Genomic DNA, 14734 nt, shown 5'->3' on the forward strand with positions numbered 1-14734 from the left:
TAATATAACAACAATAAAAAGATTAATCTTAGCTGCAGGTAGCAGCACAGTCGTTCTGTATGACAAGGAATTCAGTCTACCAACCTGCCTCTTGAATATTTTCTGTAAATGAACACTGCACAACCAAACAACAAAGCAGTCCCCAGGAGCATTAATGCTGACAACCACATGGGCAAAGAGACTGTAAAAGGAAAATAGCTTAATTAGTAAATATGATGAATGGTTCTGCTTTTGAATGTAGCTTGGGATAACAAATTACCGTAAGTGTACAGTAACGTACATGTTTTTGACAAGATGTCTACAGAGAGCTGTTTGGTGTTGCTGCCCAGTGCGTTCGTGGCTGTGCAAGAAATGTTAGGCTGGCTTTTAGTTGGTCCGCTTATTTCCCCTGAGACTACATTTTTCTTATTTCTGGAGACAAAGCTAAAGGAGGATGGAAAGGTGTCATTTCCTTCAATGGTCCAGCCTATAGAGGCATTAGGTGATGCCTCAGCTTGGCAGACACACTTTAGTACTTCCCCCATCAGGTGGCAGAAGGACTCAGGTAGGATTACTGGGGCATCTAGAAAGAGAAAAACAAAAATGCTCTTATTTTAAAGTAACCAAACCTCTCTGATATCATGGATTTTCTACATGATGTTCAAGTGTCAGAGATACCTTGCAGACCTGCCAACCTCTGTGGATTTTGTGTAGCATATACTTATTTTGAAATCAAAGTACCCTGTTAAAAATTTGTCACTCTAAACTACCCAAAATGCTGCTGACAACACTGAGTTCAATTGTGCACGTGCAGTACCCAAGTCTAACAGCTGGAGGCGGCAGTGAACTGCCTGCCGAAAAGCTAAAGAAGACGAGTTTGACCAATGATTGTGCCAGATTAATTGCACCTGGCATTCTCCCAAATAGTTGTCATCATGGTCAAGATCATGACTGACAAGAGTAATGTTTCATTTCAAGGGACTGCAAATCGACATAGTTCCATACGCAAATTTGCATTAAGTTGATAAAGTATCGTTAAGTTATATTGTCTTTGTGTCGCAGATTGTTAAATGTGACTATTCATTGTTTCATTGCTGCCAAACTGTAATGAGAGGAGCAGATCATAGAAGGATGGAAAAAAAGCGAGTGCATGCGCCGCAGAATTAACATTACCTAGAAAGTTACCAGGAGGTAGGTGTGTGTTCATGCTCCAAGTGAAGTCATGCATTCAAAATCTTGCTTAAAGGTACAACGTGGAATTCCGGGCCACATACCCCAAACAATGGGAGGCAGCATTTTACCTCCTCTTCCCCCTCAGCCAGGTTACTTTCTAAGCGATTCTGCTCCTCTGCTCTTTTCTAATCACATGTAACGTTAGAGTTTATATCTTTATAATAACCTCATAAATTAAGCTTTTTACATCTTCCCGGATAAGAGGGCGTTGAAGTTAAAAGAACCATTATCTTCTCTCCTGCCTGTCTGTGTCTGTGCCTCTCTGTCACTCTGTTTGTACACAACTCACAAATATGTGGAATAAGAACGTCATTAAAAAAAACTCAATAACAAACAGCAGTGATACTATTTGCGTGAAAAATGTTCACACCCCAGACTCTACAAAAAGTGGATTTCATTTTATCAATCATTAACAATGGGGGCGATTGAAATAAAACAAAAGATTCAGGTTAGCAAAATAACCCTACTTGCATCAGAGCCCTTTTTTATACCACCACATAAATCACATTCATTCAACTTTAGGTCTGCTCAACATCCATGCCCCTCCTGCAGTGGCACTATGCCACCCAGTTTGAGAACCACTGCTTTAACAGGAAAACATGGAGGGAAGAAACCTCAGGAACAGAGGAGGGATCCCTCTCTTTTATTTAAGTAAAAGTGATACAACACTATGTGATTTAGTATAAAAAGTTCTCATTTAAAAGATCTGTTTCTCCGAGAGAGAAATAAGAGATTTTGGTACAAAAATATACAAATTTCTAAATCATCTAAATTTTGCACCTTAGGTGGAAATATGCTTCTCTACTCAGTATAGTTGTGGGAAGTTATAGTGTTGCATCAAACGGGAACTGCTCATTTCACCAGATAAACAGTTGTGATGTAAAATTTAGAAAAGTTCCTCTGAATTAAATGGAAACTTTAAATCCCGCAAAATGCGCTTCTTGTGCAACTTGACCATTTGAAGACAGTAGACTACACATTTCCCTTAAAAACCTTCACTGTTTAAGGATTGTCTGCCTTCAAACTGCATGGCAGAGTTAATGATTGCTGCTGTGTGACTCCTGCAGTGCAGTTCAGTAGAAATATTAGGAAATAGATTCATTTCCAGCAAGATTTCAAATTACATTGAGTGCTTTTTAGTATGAACCTGTTCATATCAAATAACATTATATTTTTTCATTTATGTTTATAACATGTTCTCTCACTTGTTTTACTCCTCTCAGCTTATTGGAATGCCACTCGTGCTTTCATGATCCTCTCTGCCATGTCATGCTTTGCTGGCATCATTGCAGGAATCCTCTCCTTTGCCCACTTCTCAGCCTTTGAGAGGTTCAACCGCTCATTTGCTGCTGGGATCATGTTCTTTGTTTCAAGTAAGTTATGAATACAGTAACCAGATAATATTGTACTGATTTTTTTTTACATCACATCTGCCATAAATGATGTACTATTAAGTGAATTTGCATTTTATGTAAATATCAGACAAAGTTCGCAAGGCCTACAATAGAAACTCTGTGGGTGCACCAGGTGACTTCCAAGTGAGATGACCTTTACTATTATAGATATTCATTTTAATATGTTTCACTCTCTGTCCACCATGCCAGCTCTCTTTGTTCTGCTTGCAATGGCAATTTACACCGGGGTGACGGTGAACTTCCTGGGCAAGCGCTTTGGTGACTGGCGCTTCTCTTGGTCCTACATACTAGGCTGGGTGGCACTGCTCATGACCTTCTTTGCAGGTTTGTTCAAATGAAGGAGAGCAGTAGAGTTCAATGTAATGTAATTATCTTGCTGGTAGTGAACAAAATCAGTTGAAATTTTTACAGTTAATATTCCAAATTCTCACAACAGCGCTGTCAAATCTGGAAAAACAATTCTAAAAATCACAAATACAATGCTGTCACACAAACACTTTCATTTTTATGACAGTTTATTTACAGTATTTACTAAAGTTTCTGATGTGTATTGTGAGTTATTACAGTCTCTTCAGCTTTGCACATGCTCATGAAAATGCCCAATACATATTTTCAAACTAAAACATCAATAAGATTTACACTCAAAAGCAATTTTGTTATTGTGCCATTATCTTACTTGATATGTTTGTGTACTATAGAAAAGGCCTTTACAGCTAACCTATGTTTTGTTTTGCAGGTATATTCTACATGTGTGCCTACAGAATGCATGAGTGCAGAAGAGTGACTGGCCCGCGTTAAAGTAAACAGGAAATAATGTGTCAAGGGTGCAAAGGATATCAATTCCCATTCAAAACAAGATAATTTACTGTAAAATAATAAAATTTGGAATCTTGCATTTGCACCAAACATGTATTGTGGTTTTGTCATAAAATGATCTACAATGGTTTGAGATTGAAGCAGCTCAGTCCCTTTGAGCAGGAATAGATCACCTCTAACAAGATATTTTGTCAACCAGTAGACAGCAAAACCTGGATGAGAGACAATTTTTTATAAATGAGCTGGACTGTCAAAGCCGCTTGTTCTGCATTACACATTCTGATGTCCTTAATATAAAGTACAATAATAATGTTGAAGCTGGATATGTACATATTGTATTAAAGTCAGCGTGTATATTGCTCTTAGCTAGAGCTTGTGGTCTGCTTTTGTGCATCTGAAACATTGTGTCCACGCTTCCTGAAAATTGACTTTTGACTAGTGCAGTGGAAAGAGGAGGAGGAAAAGTAGAAGATGATGGGATCAATACAGGTGTTGAAGGTGCTAAGCAGCAAGGTGTAGTACCTCCATTGTGGGCTTTTACCCTGGAAGTAACCCAGTAAATGAGAAATGTTATATGGCAGCACACAAATGAGAAACACAGCTAAAGTCCCCGAGGCCATGCCGATGGCCTTCTGCTTCTGCATTTGAGTTATCCTGGCACGGCTGTACAGGATTAAGATGCAGCGTGAGTAGCAGTAAATACAAATTAGTAGTGGAATAAGACAGAGCACAAAGAAAGACTCCAAACGTACTGGGAGCAGAACCTTCAACTGCGTCTCTGTGAAGTTCTCATAGCAGTAAGTGGTGTCATTTCTGGACAGGGATGGATGGTGCTGGATAATGATAGTAATGCTGCAGTGTGCGGCTGAGATTAGCCAAATAACAACACTGATAACTATCGCGTACACTGGTCTGCACAGCGTATGATACGTGATCGGGAAAGCTACTGCAATGTAGCGAACCACACTCACTGCCATCAGCAGCAAGGAGCTGGTGTAGATCGTGGAGAAGAAGGTGAAGGCGGTGATGGAGCACAGGAACTCGGGCAAATTCCATTTCATGCCTGACGCTGCCTCATGCATCTTAGAGGAAGGATGATCAAGAAGATCAGGTCAGAGACCGTCAGATTGAGTAGCAGGATATCTGTTGGAAGGGGATTGGAATGGATCTTGACACAGAAGGCATAGAAAGCCAGCAGGTTGGCTGGCAGGCCTAACAGGAAAGAGATGATGTAAACTGCGAGAATGAGCTCACTCTGTACCACTGACTCCATTGTGGATCTAAACCAAAGGAAGAGGAATCAAAATTTACAAAATAACATAACCAGGTGGTTGTAAATTACAGATTATTTTATAGTTTTATACCAGTGACAACGGTGACGAATCAGTGAAGTCAGTATGCATGATGTGCGTTTCTGACACCTCATGATGATCGGAGATTATGAGGGAGTATTAAACACGCTTGAACAACCACATACTCTTAAAGTCCCTGTGATTTAAATGGTTGGTGCAGTTAGAGGTGTATTAAGGTTAGCGGACCTGTTCATACTGTATGTGAATATACCTTAAAAGTATCTGGTCAAAGACATTAGTGATTTTAAAAAAGTCAAATCAGCATTTTAAGGTTTTGCTCAGCAATCTTGTAGATACTGTTAATAACTCAGTTGTGTTTGCAGCCTCCTTCTATTTTGTAGAAGAACTGATAAAGTTAATTAGCAAAATGGCTTTTCATGACTCAGATCACATTACTATTCCAAAACAAATAAGCCGAAGGCAGCTCTTGAGCTCGGATTCCAAACAACAGACATGGAATTTCAACAGCAAAACGGATCTGTAAATATATAAACATATTTACTTACCTAAATAGTCAATGTTGTCAAAATTGTCCAGGCTTTAAAGAAAAAAAAAAGCTCCTTGTTGCTGTTGTTTGCCTTACGATGCCTTTCATCAAAACAACCAATACATAACTTGCGAGTTCAAAGATTAGGCAGGATCAACCGGAAACAGTGAGCCACAATCAAGCCCTATGTGACACACTGCCACTCATTCTACACTGAGAAATGAGCATACATCAGTGGGTTAATATTAACTAAAATGCAAAACTGAAGCTCGTGTTGACTTTTGTATTGAGTGTTTTAATAACAGACCTCCTCCCATCAGAGCTGTGTTGCAATAAACTCTGATCATGATCATTAGGTCAGAATGTAATCAAGCCATGACCCTGCAGTCACCTTACATTACACCTACACCCCAAGCTCAGGAAATAAGTCATCATTTCAGATTCTAAATTATTTTTAAAATAGACATTTCCAGTCCAGTGTGGCATCATTACTAGAAACAAAATTGAGATTTCACATTTGTGGTTTCAGCAACAGGATGGTGTTATGGTTAGCTGCTATATATATATATTAACGATATTTACATTAGAATCAGTTAATACTGCAACATGAAATAAACATGGACATACTGGCTACTGTGTGTAATTCAAGTTCTTTTACAAAACCTGTCAGTATAAATGACACTTCAAGTCTAAATATCTATACAACTAGCCATACTCAAATCTGAAGGAAATGTATAAAAACAAAGTGTGTACATCAATTATTTTAACCAAATAATTTTTTATCAATGCACTAAAGTGGGGACCTTACTATGTGAGACCAGCAGCAGATATTCTCTGATCTGAAATTTTGATAGTCATCTATGTTGCAAGGAACTCCCCGTGGGAAGTTAAAAGTATGGTTTTAATATTTCTCAATGCTTGAGCAACACAAGCAGCAGGAGAAAGAAAATCGAATGACTTGAAAGTTACGCTCAGTGTGTTGAGGCAGAAACATCAACGGCACCAGTTACAAAAAGCCATAAACTACTGATTTCTGATCATTTCTGATTGGATTTGATGAATTTGGTTTTTGCTGGCTTCTATTCTGATCCATGTGTAGTATTTTTACAGGTGTTTTATGCATGTAATAAGTGATGGTCTGTTGTGAACCACATAATTCTTTGCATTTGTCACAATCGCTGCACCTTTGCCAGTGGCTGTATTTCGCCGTCTCTTTGGCGGGCTGCTTCGGTGTTCTGGTTTGGTTGAGCTCTGGTCTGTCTGCGCATTTCTTCCACAAAATCATTGTCATAAACACAAAGACTGTCCACCTCAGGGTTACTCTCTGGTCTGCATGGGCTTGATTGTGTGTCTTCATCTTGTGATCTAAGAAAAAGAGAGAGGGGGATGGATCCAATTAGATGCTTTCAATATCTCCTTTAATTTAGGTGTGTTTCATTGTGCACATCAATACACAGACCATTCTGACAAACTATGACTTCTATGACTTTTGTATGCTTGAGATTTAAGGGCAGAGAAAAAAACTAAATAGGCAACTCATATGTCATGAATAACTCACTTTTCCTCACTACATACTTAATATTATATTAATACATAAAGCCAAATGTTTGTACTGAAATTGAGAATAAAATAGTTTGAGATTTAACTTTGAGGACTGTTGTATACAGTGGGTACGGAAAGTATTCAGACCCCTTTAAATTTTTCACTCTTTGTTTCATTGCAGCCATTTTCCAAAAATCAAAAAAGTTCATTTTATTTCTCAGTAATGTACACTCAGCACCCCATCTTGACAGAAAAAAACAGAAATGTATAAATTTTTGCAAATTTATTAAAAAAGAAAAACTGAAATATCACATGGTCATAAGTATTCAGACCCTTTGCCGTGACACTCATATTTAACTCAGGTGCTGTCTATTTCTTCTGATCATCCTTGAGATGGTTCTACACCTTCATTTGAGTCCAGCTGTGTTTGATTATACTGATTGGACTTGATTAGGAAAGCCACACACCTGTCTATATAAGACCTTACAGCTCACAGTGCATGTCAGAGCAAATGAGAATCATGAGGTCAAAGGAACTGCCTGAAGAGCTCAGAGACAGAACTGTGGCAAGGCACAGATCTGGCCAAGGTTACAAAAAAATTTCTGCTGCACTTAAGGTTCCTAAGAGCACAGTGGCCTCCATAATCCTCAAATGGAAGACGTTTGGGACGACCAGAACCCTTCCTAGAGCTGGCCGTCCGGCCAAACTGAGCTATCGGGGGAGAAGAGCCTTGGTGAGAGAGGTAAAGAAGAACCCAAAGGTCACTGTGGCTGAGCTCCAGAGATGCAGTCGGGAGATGGGAGAAAGTTGTAGTAAGTCAACCATCACTGCAGCAATCCACCAGTTGGGGCTTTATGGCAGAGTGGCCCGACGGAAGCCTCTCCTCAGTGCAAGACACATGAAAGCCCGCATGGAGTTTGCTAAAAAACACCTGAAGGACTCCAAGATGGTGATAAATAAGATCCTCTGGTCTGATGAGACCAAGATAGAACTTTTTGGCCTTAATTCTAAGCGGTATGTGTGGAGAAAACCAGGCACTGCTCATCACCTGTCCAATACAGTCTCAACAGTGAAGCACGGTGGTGGCAGCATCATGCTGTGGGGGTGTTTTTCAGCTGCAGGGACAGGACGACTGGTTGCAATCGAGGGAAAGATGAATGCGGCCAAGTACAGGGATATCCTGGACGAAAACCTTTTCCAGAGTGCTCTGGACCTCAGACTGGGCCGAGGTTTACCTTCCAACAAGACAATGACCCTAAGCACACGCTAAAATAACGAGGAGTGGCTTCACAACAACTCCTGGCTGTTCTTGAATGGCCCAGCCAGAGCCCTGACTTAAACCCAATTGAGCATCTCTGGAGAGACCTGAAAATGGCTGTCCACCAACGTTTACCATCCAACCTGACAGAACTGGAGAGGATCTGCAAGGAGGAATGGCAGAGGATACCCAAATCCAGATGTGAAAAACTTGTTGCATCTTTCCCAAAACGACTCATGGCTGTATTAGATCAAAAGGGTGCTTCTACTAAATACTGAGCAAAGGGTCTGAATACTTATGACCATGTGATATTTCAGTTTTTCTTTTTTAATAAATTTGCAAAAATTTCTACATTTCTGTTTTTTTCTGTCAAGATGGGGTGCTGAGTGTACATTACTGAGATAAAATGAACTTTTTTGATTTTTGGAAAATGGCTGCAATTAAAAAAATTGTGAAAAATTTAAAGGGGTCTGAATACTTTCCGTACCCACTGTACTTGTTCCTGTTGGACATTGTCTAATAAAATTTGTGACCTTAAAAAAGACACAAATGTGATCTGAATTCAGCAAATTTGAAATAAATCATTGTCAACTATAAACATGGTTTCATACCTTAAAATAATGTTAGTGTTGCACACAAACTCCGGTGTTGGTCTATGGGTAATATAACAACAATAAAAAGATTAATCATAGCTGCCGGTAGCAGCACAGTCGTTCTGTATGACAAGGAATTCAGTCTACCAACCTGCCTCTTGAATATTTTCTGTAAATGAACACTGCACAACCAAACAACAAAGCAGTCCCCAGGAGCATTAATGCTGACAACCACATGGGCAAAGAGACTGTAAAAGGAAAATAGCTTAATTAGTAAATATGATGAATGGTTCTGCTTTTGAATGTAGCTTGGGATAACAAATTACCGTAAGTGTACAGTAACGTACATGTTTTTGACAAGATGTCTACAGAGAGCTGTTTGGTGTTGCTGCCCAGTGCGTTCGTGGCTGTGCAAGAAATGTTAGGCTGGCTTTTAGTTGGTCCGCTTATTTCCCCTGAGACTACATTTTTCTTATTTCTGGAGACAAAGCTAAAGGAGGATGGAAAGGTGTCATTTCCTTCAATGGTCCAGCCTATAGAGGCATTAGGTGATGCCTCAGCTTGGCAGACACACTTTAGTACTTCCCCCATCAGGTGGCAGAAGGACTCAGGTAGGATTACTGGGGCATCTAGAAAGAGAAAAACAAAAATGCTCTTATTTTAAAGTAACCAAACCTCTCTGATATCATGGATTTTCTACATGATGTTCAAGTGTCAGAGATACCTTGCAGACCTGCCAACCTCTGTGGATTTTGTGTAGCATATACTTATTTTGAAATCAAAGTACCCTGTTAAAAATTTGTCACTCTAAACTACCCAAAATGCTGCTGACAACACTGAGTTCAATTGTGCACGTGCAGTACCCAAGTCTAACAGCTGGAGGCGGCAGTGAACTGCCTGCCGAAAAGCTAAAGAAGACGAGTTTGACCAATGATTGTGCCAGATTAATTGCACCTGGCATTCTCCCAAATAGTTGTCATCATGGTCAAGATCATGACTGACAAGAGTAATGTTTCATTTCAAGGGACTGCAAATCGACATAGTTCCATACGCAAATTTGCATTAAGTTGATAAAGTATCGTTAAGTTATATTGTCTTTGTGTCGCAGATTGTTAAATGTGACTATTCATTGTTTCATTGCTGCCAAACTGTAATGAGAGGAGCAGATCATAGAAGGATGGAAAAAAAGCGAGTGCATGCGCCGCAGAATTAACATTACCTAGAAAGTTACCAGGAGGTAGGTGTGTGTTCATGCTCCAAGTGAAGTCATGCATTCAAAATCTTGCTTAAAGGTACAACGTGGAATTCCGGGCCACATACCCCAAACAATGGGAGGCAGCATTTTACCTCCTCTTCCCCCTCAGCCAGGTTACTTTCTAAGCGATTCTGCTCCTCTGCTCTTTTCTAATCACATGTAACGTTAGAGTTTATATCTTTATAATAACCTCATAAATTAAGCTTTTTACATCTTCCCGGATAAGAGGGCGTTGAAGTTAAAAGAACCATTATCTTCTCTCCTGCCTGTCTGTGTCTGTGCCTCTCTGTCACTCTGTTTGTACACAACTCACAAATATGTGGAATAAGAACGTCATTAAAAAAAACTCAATAACAAACAGCAGTGATACTATTTGCGTGAAAAATGTTCACACCCCAGACTCTACAAAAAGTGGATTTCATTTTATCAATCATTAACAATGGGGGCGATTGAAATAAAACAAAAGATTCAGGTTAGCAAAATAACCCTACTTGCATCAGAGCCCTTTTTTATACCACCACATAAATCACATTCATTCAACTTTAGGTCTGCTCAACATCCATGCCCCTCCTGCAGTAGCACTATGCCACCCAGTTTGAGAACCACTGCTTTAACAGGAAAACATGGAGGGAAGAAACCTCAGGAACAGAGGAGGGATCCCTCTCTTTTATTTAAGTAAAAGTGATACAACACTATGTGATTTAGTATAAAAAGTTCTCATTTAAAAGATCTGTTTCTCCGAGAGAGAAATAAGAGATTTTGGTACAAAAATATACAAATTTCTAAATCATCTAAATTTTGCACCTTAGGTGGAAATATGCTTCTCTACTCAGTATAGTTGTGGGAAGTTATAGTGTTGCATCAAACGGGAACTGCTCATTTCACCAGATAAACAGTTGTGATGTAAAATTTAGAAAAGTTCCTCTGAATTAAATGGAAACTTTAAATCCCGCAAAATGCGCTTCTTGTGCAACTTGACCATTTGAAGACAGTAGACTACACATTTCCCTTAAAAACCTTCACTGTTTAAGGATTGTCTGCCTTCAAACTGCATGGCAGAGTTAATGATTGCTGCTGTGTGACTCCTGCAGTGCAGTTCAGTAGAAATATTAGGAAATAGATTAATTTCCAGCAAGATTTCAAATTACATTGAGTGCTTTTTAGTATGAACCTATTCATATCAAATAACATTATATTTTTTCATTTATGTTTATAACATGTTCTCTCACTTGTTTTACTCCTCTCAGCTTATTGGAATGCCACTCGTGCTTTCATGATCCTCTCTGCCATGTCATGCTTTGCTGGCATCATTGCAGGAATCCTCTCCTTTGCCCACTTCTCAGCCTTTGAGAGGTTCAACCGCTCATTTGCTGCTGGGATCATGTTCTTTGTTTCAAGTAAGTTATGAATACAGTAACCAGATAATATTGTACTGATCTTTTTTATATCACATCTGCCATAAATGATGTACTATTAAGTGAATTTGCATTTCATGTAAATATCAGACAAAGTTCGCAAGGCCTACAATAGAAACTCTGTGGGTGCACCAGGTGACTTCCAAGTGAGATGACCTTTACTATTATAGATATTCATTTTAATATGTTTCACTCTCTGTGCACCATGCCAGCTCTCTTTGTTCTGCTTGCAATGGCAATTTACACCGGGGTGACGGTGAACTTCCTGGGCAAGCGCTTTGGTGACTGGCGCTTCTCTTGGTCCTACATACTAGGCTGGGTGGCACTGCTCATGACCTTCTTTGCAGGTTTGTTCAAATGAAGGAGAGCAGTAGAGTTCAATGTAATGTAATTATCTTGCTGGTAGTGAACAAAATCAGTTGAAATTTTTACAGTTAATATTCCAAATTCTCACAACAGCGCTGTCAAATCTGGAAAAACAATTCTAAAAATCACAAATACAATGCTGTCACACAAACACTTTCATTTTTATGACAGTTTTTATTTACAGTATTTACTAAAGTTTCTGATGTGTATTGTGAGTTACACTCAAAAGCAATTTTGTTATTGTGCCATTATCTTACTTGATATGTTTGTGTACTATAGAAAAGGCCTTTACAGCTAACCTATGTTTTGTTTTGCAGGTATATTCTACATGTGTGCCTACAGAATGCATGAGTGCAGAAGAGTGACTGGCCCGCGTTAAAGTAAACAGGAAATACTGTCTCAAGGGTACAAAGGATATCAATTCCCATTCAAAACAAGATAATTTACTGTAAAATAATAAAATTTGGAATCTTGCATTTGCACCAAACATGTATTGTGGTTTTGTCATAAAATGATCTACAATGGTTTGAGATTGAAGCAGCTCAGTCCCTTTGAGCAGGAATAGATCACCTCTAACAAGATATTTTGTTAACCAGTAGACAGCAAAACCTGGATGAGAGACAATTTTTTATAAATGAGCTGGACTGTCAAAGCCGCTTGTTCTGCATTACACATTCTGATGTCCTTAATATAAAGTACAATAATAATGTTGAAGCTGGATATGTACATATTGTATTAAAGTCAGCGTGTATATTGCTCTTAGCTAGAGCTTGTGGTCTGCTTTTGTGCATCTGAAACATTGTGTCCACGCTTCCTGAAAATTGACTTTTGACTAGTGCAGTGGAAAGAGGAGGAGGAAAAGTAGAAGATGATGGGATCAATACAGGTGTTGAAGGTGCTAAGCAGCAAGGTGTAGTACCTCCATTGTGGGCTTTTACCCTGGAAGTAACCCAGTAAATGAGAAATGTTATATGGCAGCACACAAATGAGAAACACAGCTAAAGTCCCCGAGGCCATGCCGATGGCCTTCTGCTTCTGCATTCGAGTTATCCTGGCACGGCTGTACAGGATTAAGATGGAGCGTGAGTAGCAGTAAATACAAATTAGTAGTGGAATAAGACAGAGCACAAAGAAAAACTCCAAACGTACTGGGAGCAGAACCTTCAACTGCGTCTCTGTGAAGTTCTCATAGCAGTAAGTGGTGTCATTTCTGGACAGGGATGGATGGTGCTGGGTAATGAAGTAATGCTGCAGTGTGCGGCTGAGATTAGCCAAATAACAACACTGATAACTATCGCGTACACTGGTCTGCACAGCGTATGATACGTGATCGGGAAAGCTACTGCAATGTAGCGAACCACACTCACTGCCATCAGCAGCAAGGAGCTGGTGTAGATCGTGGAGAAGAAGGTGAAGGCGGTGATGGAGCACAGGAACTCGGGCAAATTCCATTTCATGCCTGACGCTGCCTCATACATCTTTAGAGGAAGGATGATCAAGAAGATCAGGTCAGAGACCGTCAGATTGAGTAGCAGGATATCTGTTGGAAGGGGATTGGAATGGATCTTGACACAGAAGGCATAGAAAGCCAGCAGGTTGGCTGGCAGGCCTAACAGGAAAGAGATGATGTAAACTGCGAGAATGAGCTCACTCTGTACCACTGACTCCATTGTGGATCTAAACCAAAGGAAGAGGAATCAAAATTTACAAAATAACATAACCAGGTGGTTGTAAATTACAGATTATTTTATAGTTTTATACCAGTGACAACGGTGACGAATCAGTGAAGTCAGTATGCATGATGTGCGTTTCTGACACCTAATGATGATCGGAGATTATGAGGGAGTATTAAACACGCTTGAACAACCACATACTCTTAAAGTCCCTGTGATTTAAATGGTTGGTGCAGTTAGAGGTGTATTAAGGTTAGCGGACCTGTTCATACTGTATGTGAATATCCTTAAAAGTATCTGGTCAAAGACATTAGTGATTTTAAAAAAGTCAAATCAGCATTTTAAGGTTTTGCTCAGCAATCTTGTAGATACTGTTAATAACTCAGTTGTGTTTGCAGCCTCCTTCTATTTTGTAGAAGAACTGATAAAGTTAATTAGCAAAATGGCTTTTCATGACTCAGATCACATTACTATTCCAAAACAAATAAGCCGAAGGCAGCTCTTGAGCTCGGATTCCAAACAACAGACATGGAATTTCAACAGCAAAACGGATCTGTAAATATATAAACATATTTACTTACCTAAATAGTCAATGTTGTCAAAATTGTCCAGGCTTTAAAGAAAAAAAAAAGCTCCTTGTTGCTGTTGTTTGCCTTACGATGCCTTTCATCAAAACAACCAATACATAACTTGCGAGTTCAAAGATTAGGCAGGATCAACCGGAAACAGTGAGCCACAATCAAGCCCTATGTGACACACTGCCACTCATTCTACACTGAGAAATGAGCATACATCAGTGGGTTAATATTAACTAAAATGCAAAACTGAAGCTGTGTTTTATTGAGTGTGTTAATAACAGACCTCCTCCCATCAGAGCTGTGTTGCAATAAACTCTGATCATGATCATTAGGTCAGAATGTAATCAAGCCATGACCCTGCAGTCACCTTACATTACACCTACACCCCAAGCTCAGGAAATAAGTCATCATTTCAGATTCTAAATTATTTTTAAAATAGACATTTCCAGTCCAGTGTGGCATCATTACTAGAAACAAAATTGAGATTTCACATTTGTGGTTTCAGCAACAGGATGGTGTTATGGTTAGCTGCTATATATATATATTAACGATATTTACATTAGAATCAGTTAATACTGCAACATGAAATAAACATGGACATACTGGCTACTGTGTGTAATTCAAGTTCTTTTACAAAACCTGTCAGTATAAATGACACTTCAAGTCTAAATATCTATACAACTAGCCATACTCAAATCTGAAGGAAATGTATAAAAACAAAGTGTGTACATCAATTATTTTAACCAAATAATTTTTTATCAATGCACTAAAG

General features: G+C 39.1%; 3 protein-coding genes and 1 pseudogene across 3 annotated transcripts; 2 read left to right on the forward strand and 2 right to left on the reverse strand.

Annotated features, from left to right (window-relative positions):
• Positions 1-281: 281 nt before the first annotated feature.
• On the forward strand, positions 282-3535 carry LOC119918659 (lens fiber membrane intrinsic protein-like). The gene is made up of 4 exons (XM_038739400.1): positions 282-544; positions 2436-2585; positions 2817-2951; positions 3364-3535. Exons 1-4 carry the CDS (start codon positions 295-297, stop codon positions 3423-3425), a joined length of 597 nt encoding a protein of 198 aa, XP_038595328.1. The 5' UTR covers positions 282-294; the 3' UTR covers positions 3426-3535.
• On the reverse strand, positions 3108-9161 carry LOC119918652 (annotated as a pseudogene).
• Positions 9024-12138, forward strand: LOC119918655 (lens fiber membrane intrinsic protein-like). Its single transcript, XM_038739397.1, has 4 exons — positions 9024-9286; positions 11178-11327; positions 11558-11692; positions 12029-12138. Exons 1-4 carry the CDS (start codon positions 9037-9039, stop codon positions 12088-12090), a joined length of 597 nt encoding a protein of 198 aa, XP_038595325.1. The 5' UTR covers positions 9024-9036; the 3' UTR covers positions 12091-12138.
• LOC119918653 (free fatty acid receptor 3-like) lies at positions 11929-14210 on the reverse strand. The gene is given in 3 exon segments (XM_038739396.1): positions 11929-12955; positions 12958-13388; positions 13966-14210. Coding segments are annotated over 2 exon segments (909 nt in total). The 5' UTR covers positions 13382-13388; positions 13966-14210; the 3' UTR covers positions 11929-12470.
• Positions 14211-14734: the final 524 nt, after the last annotated feature.

The sequence above is a fragment of the Micropterus salmoides genome, unplaced genomic scaffold, assembly GCF_014851395.1.
Source record: "Micropterus salmoides isolate LMB-PRFRI ecotype aquatic unplaced genomic scaffold, ASM1485139v1 Ms_hic_scaffold_2335, whole genome shotgun sequence".
Lineage (NCBI taxonomy): Eukaryota > Metazoa > Chordata > Actinopteri > Centrarchiformes > Centrarchidae > Micropterus > Micropterus salmoides.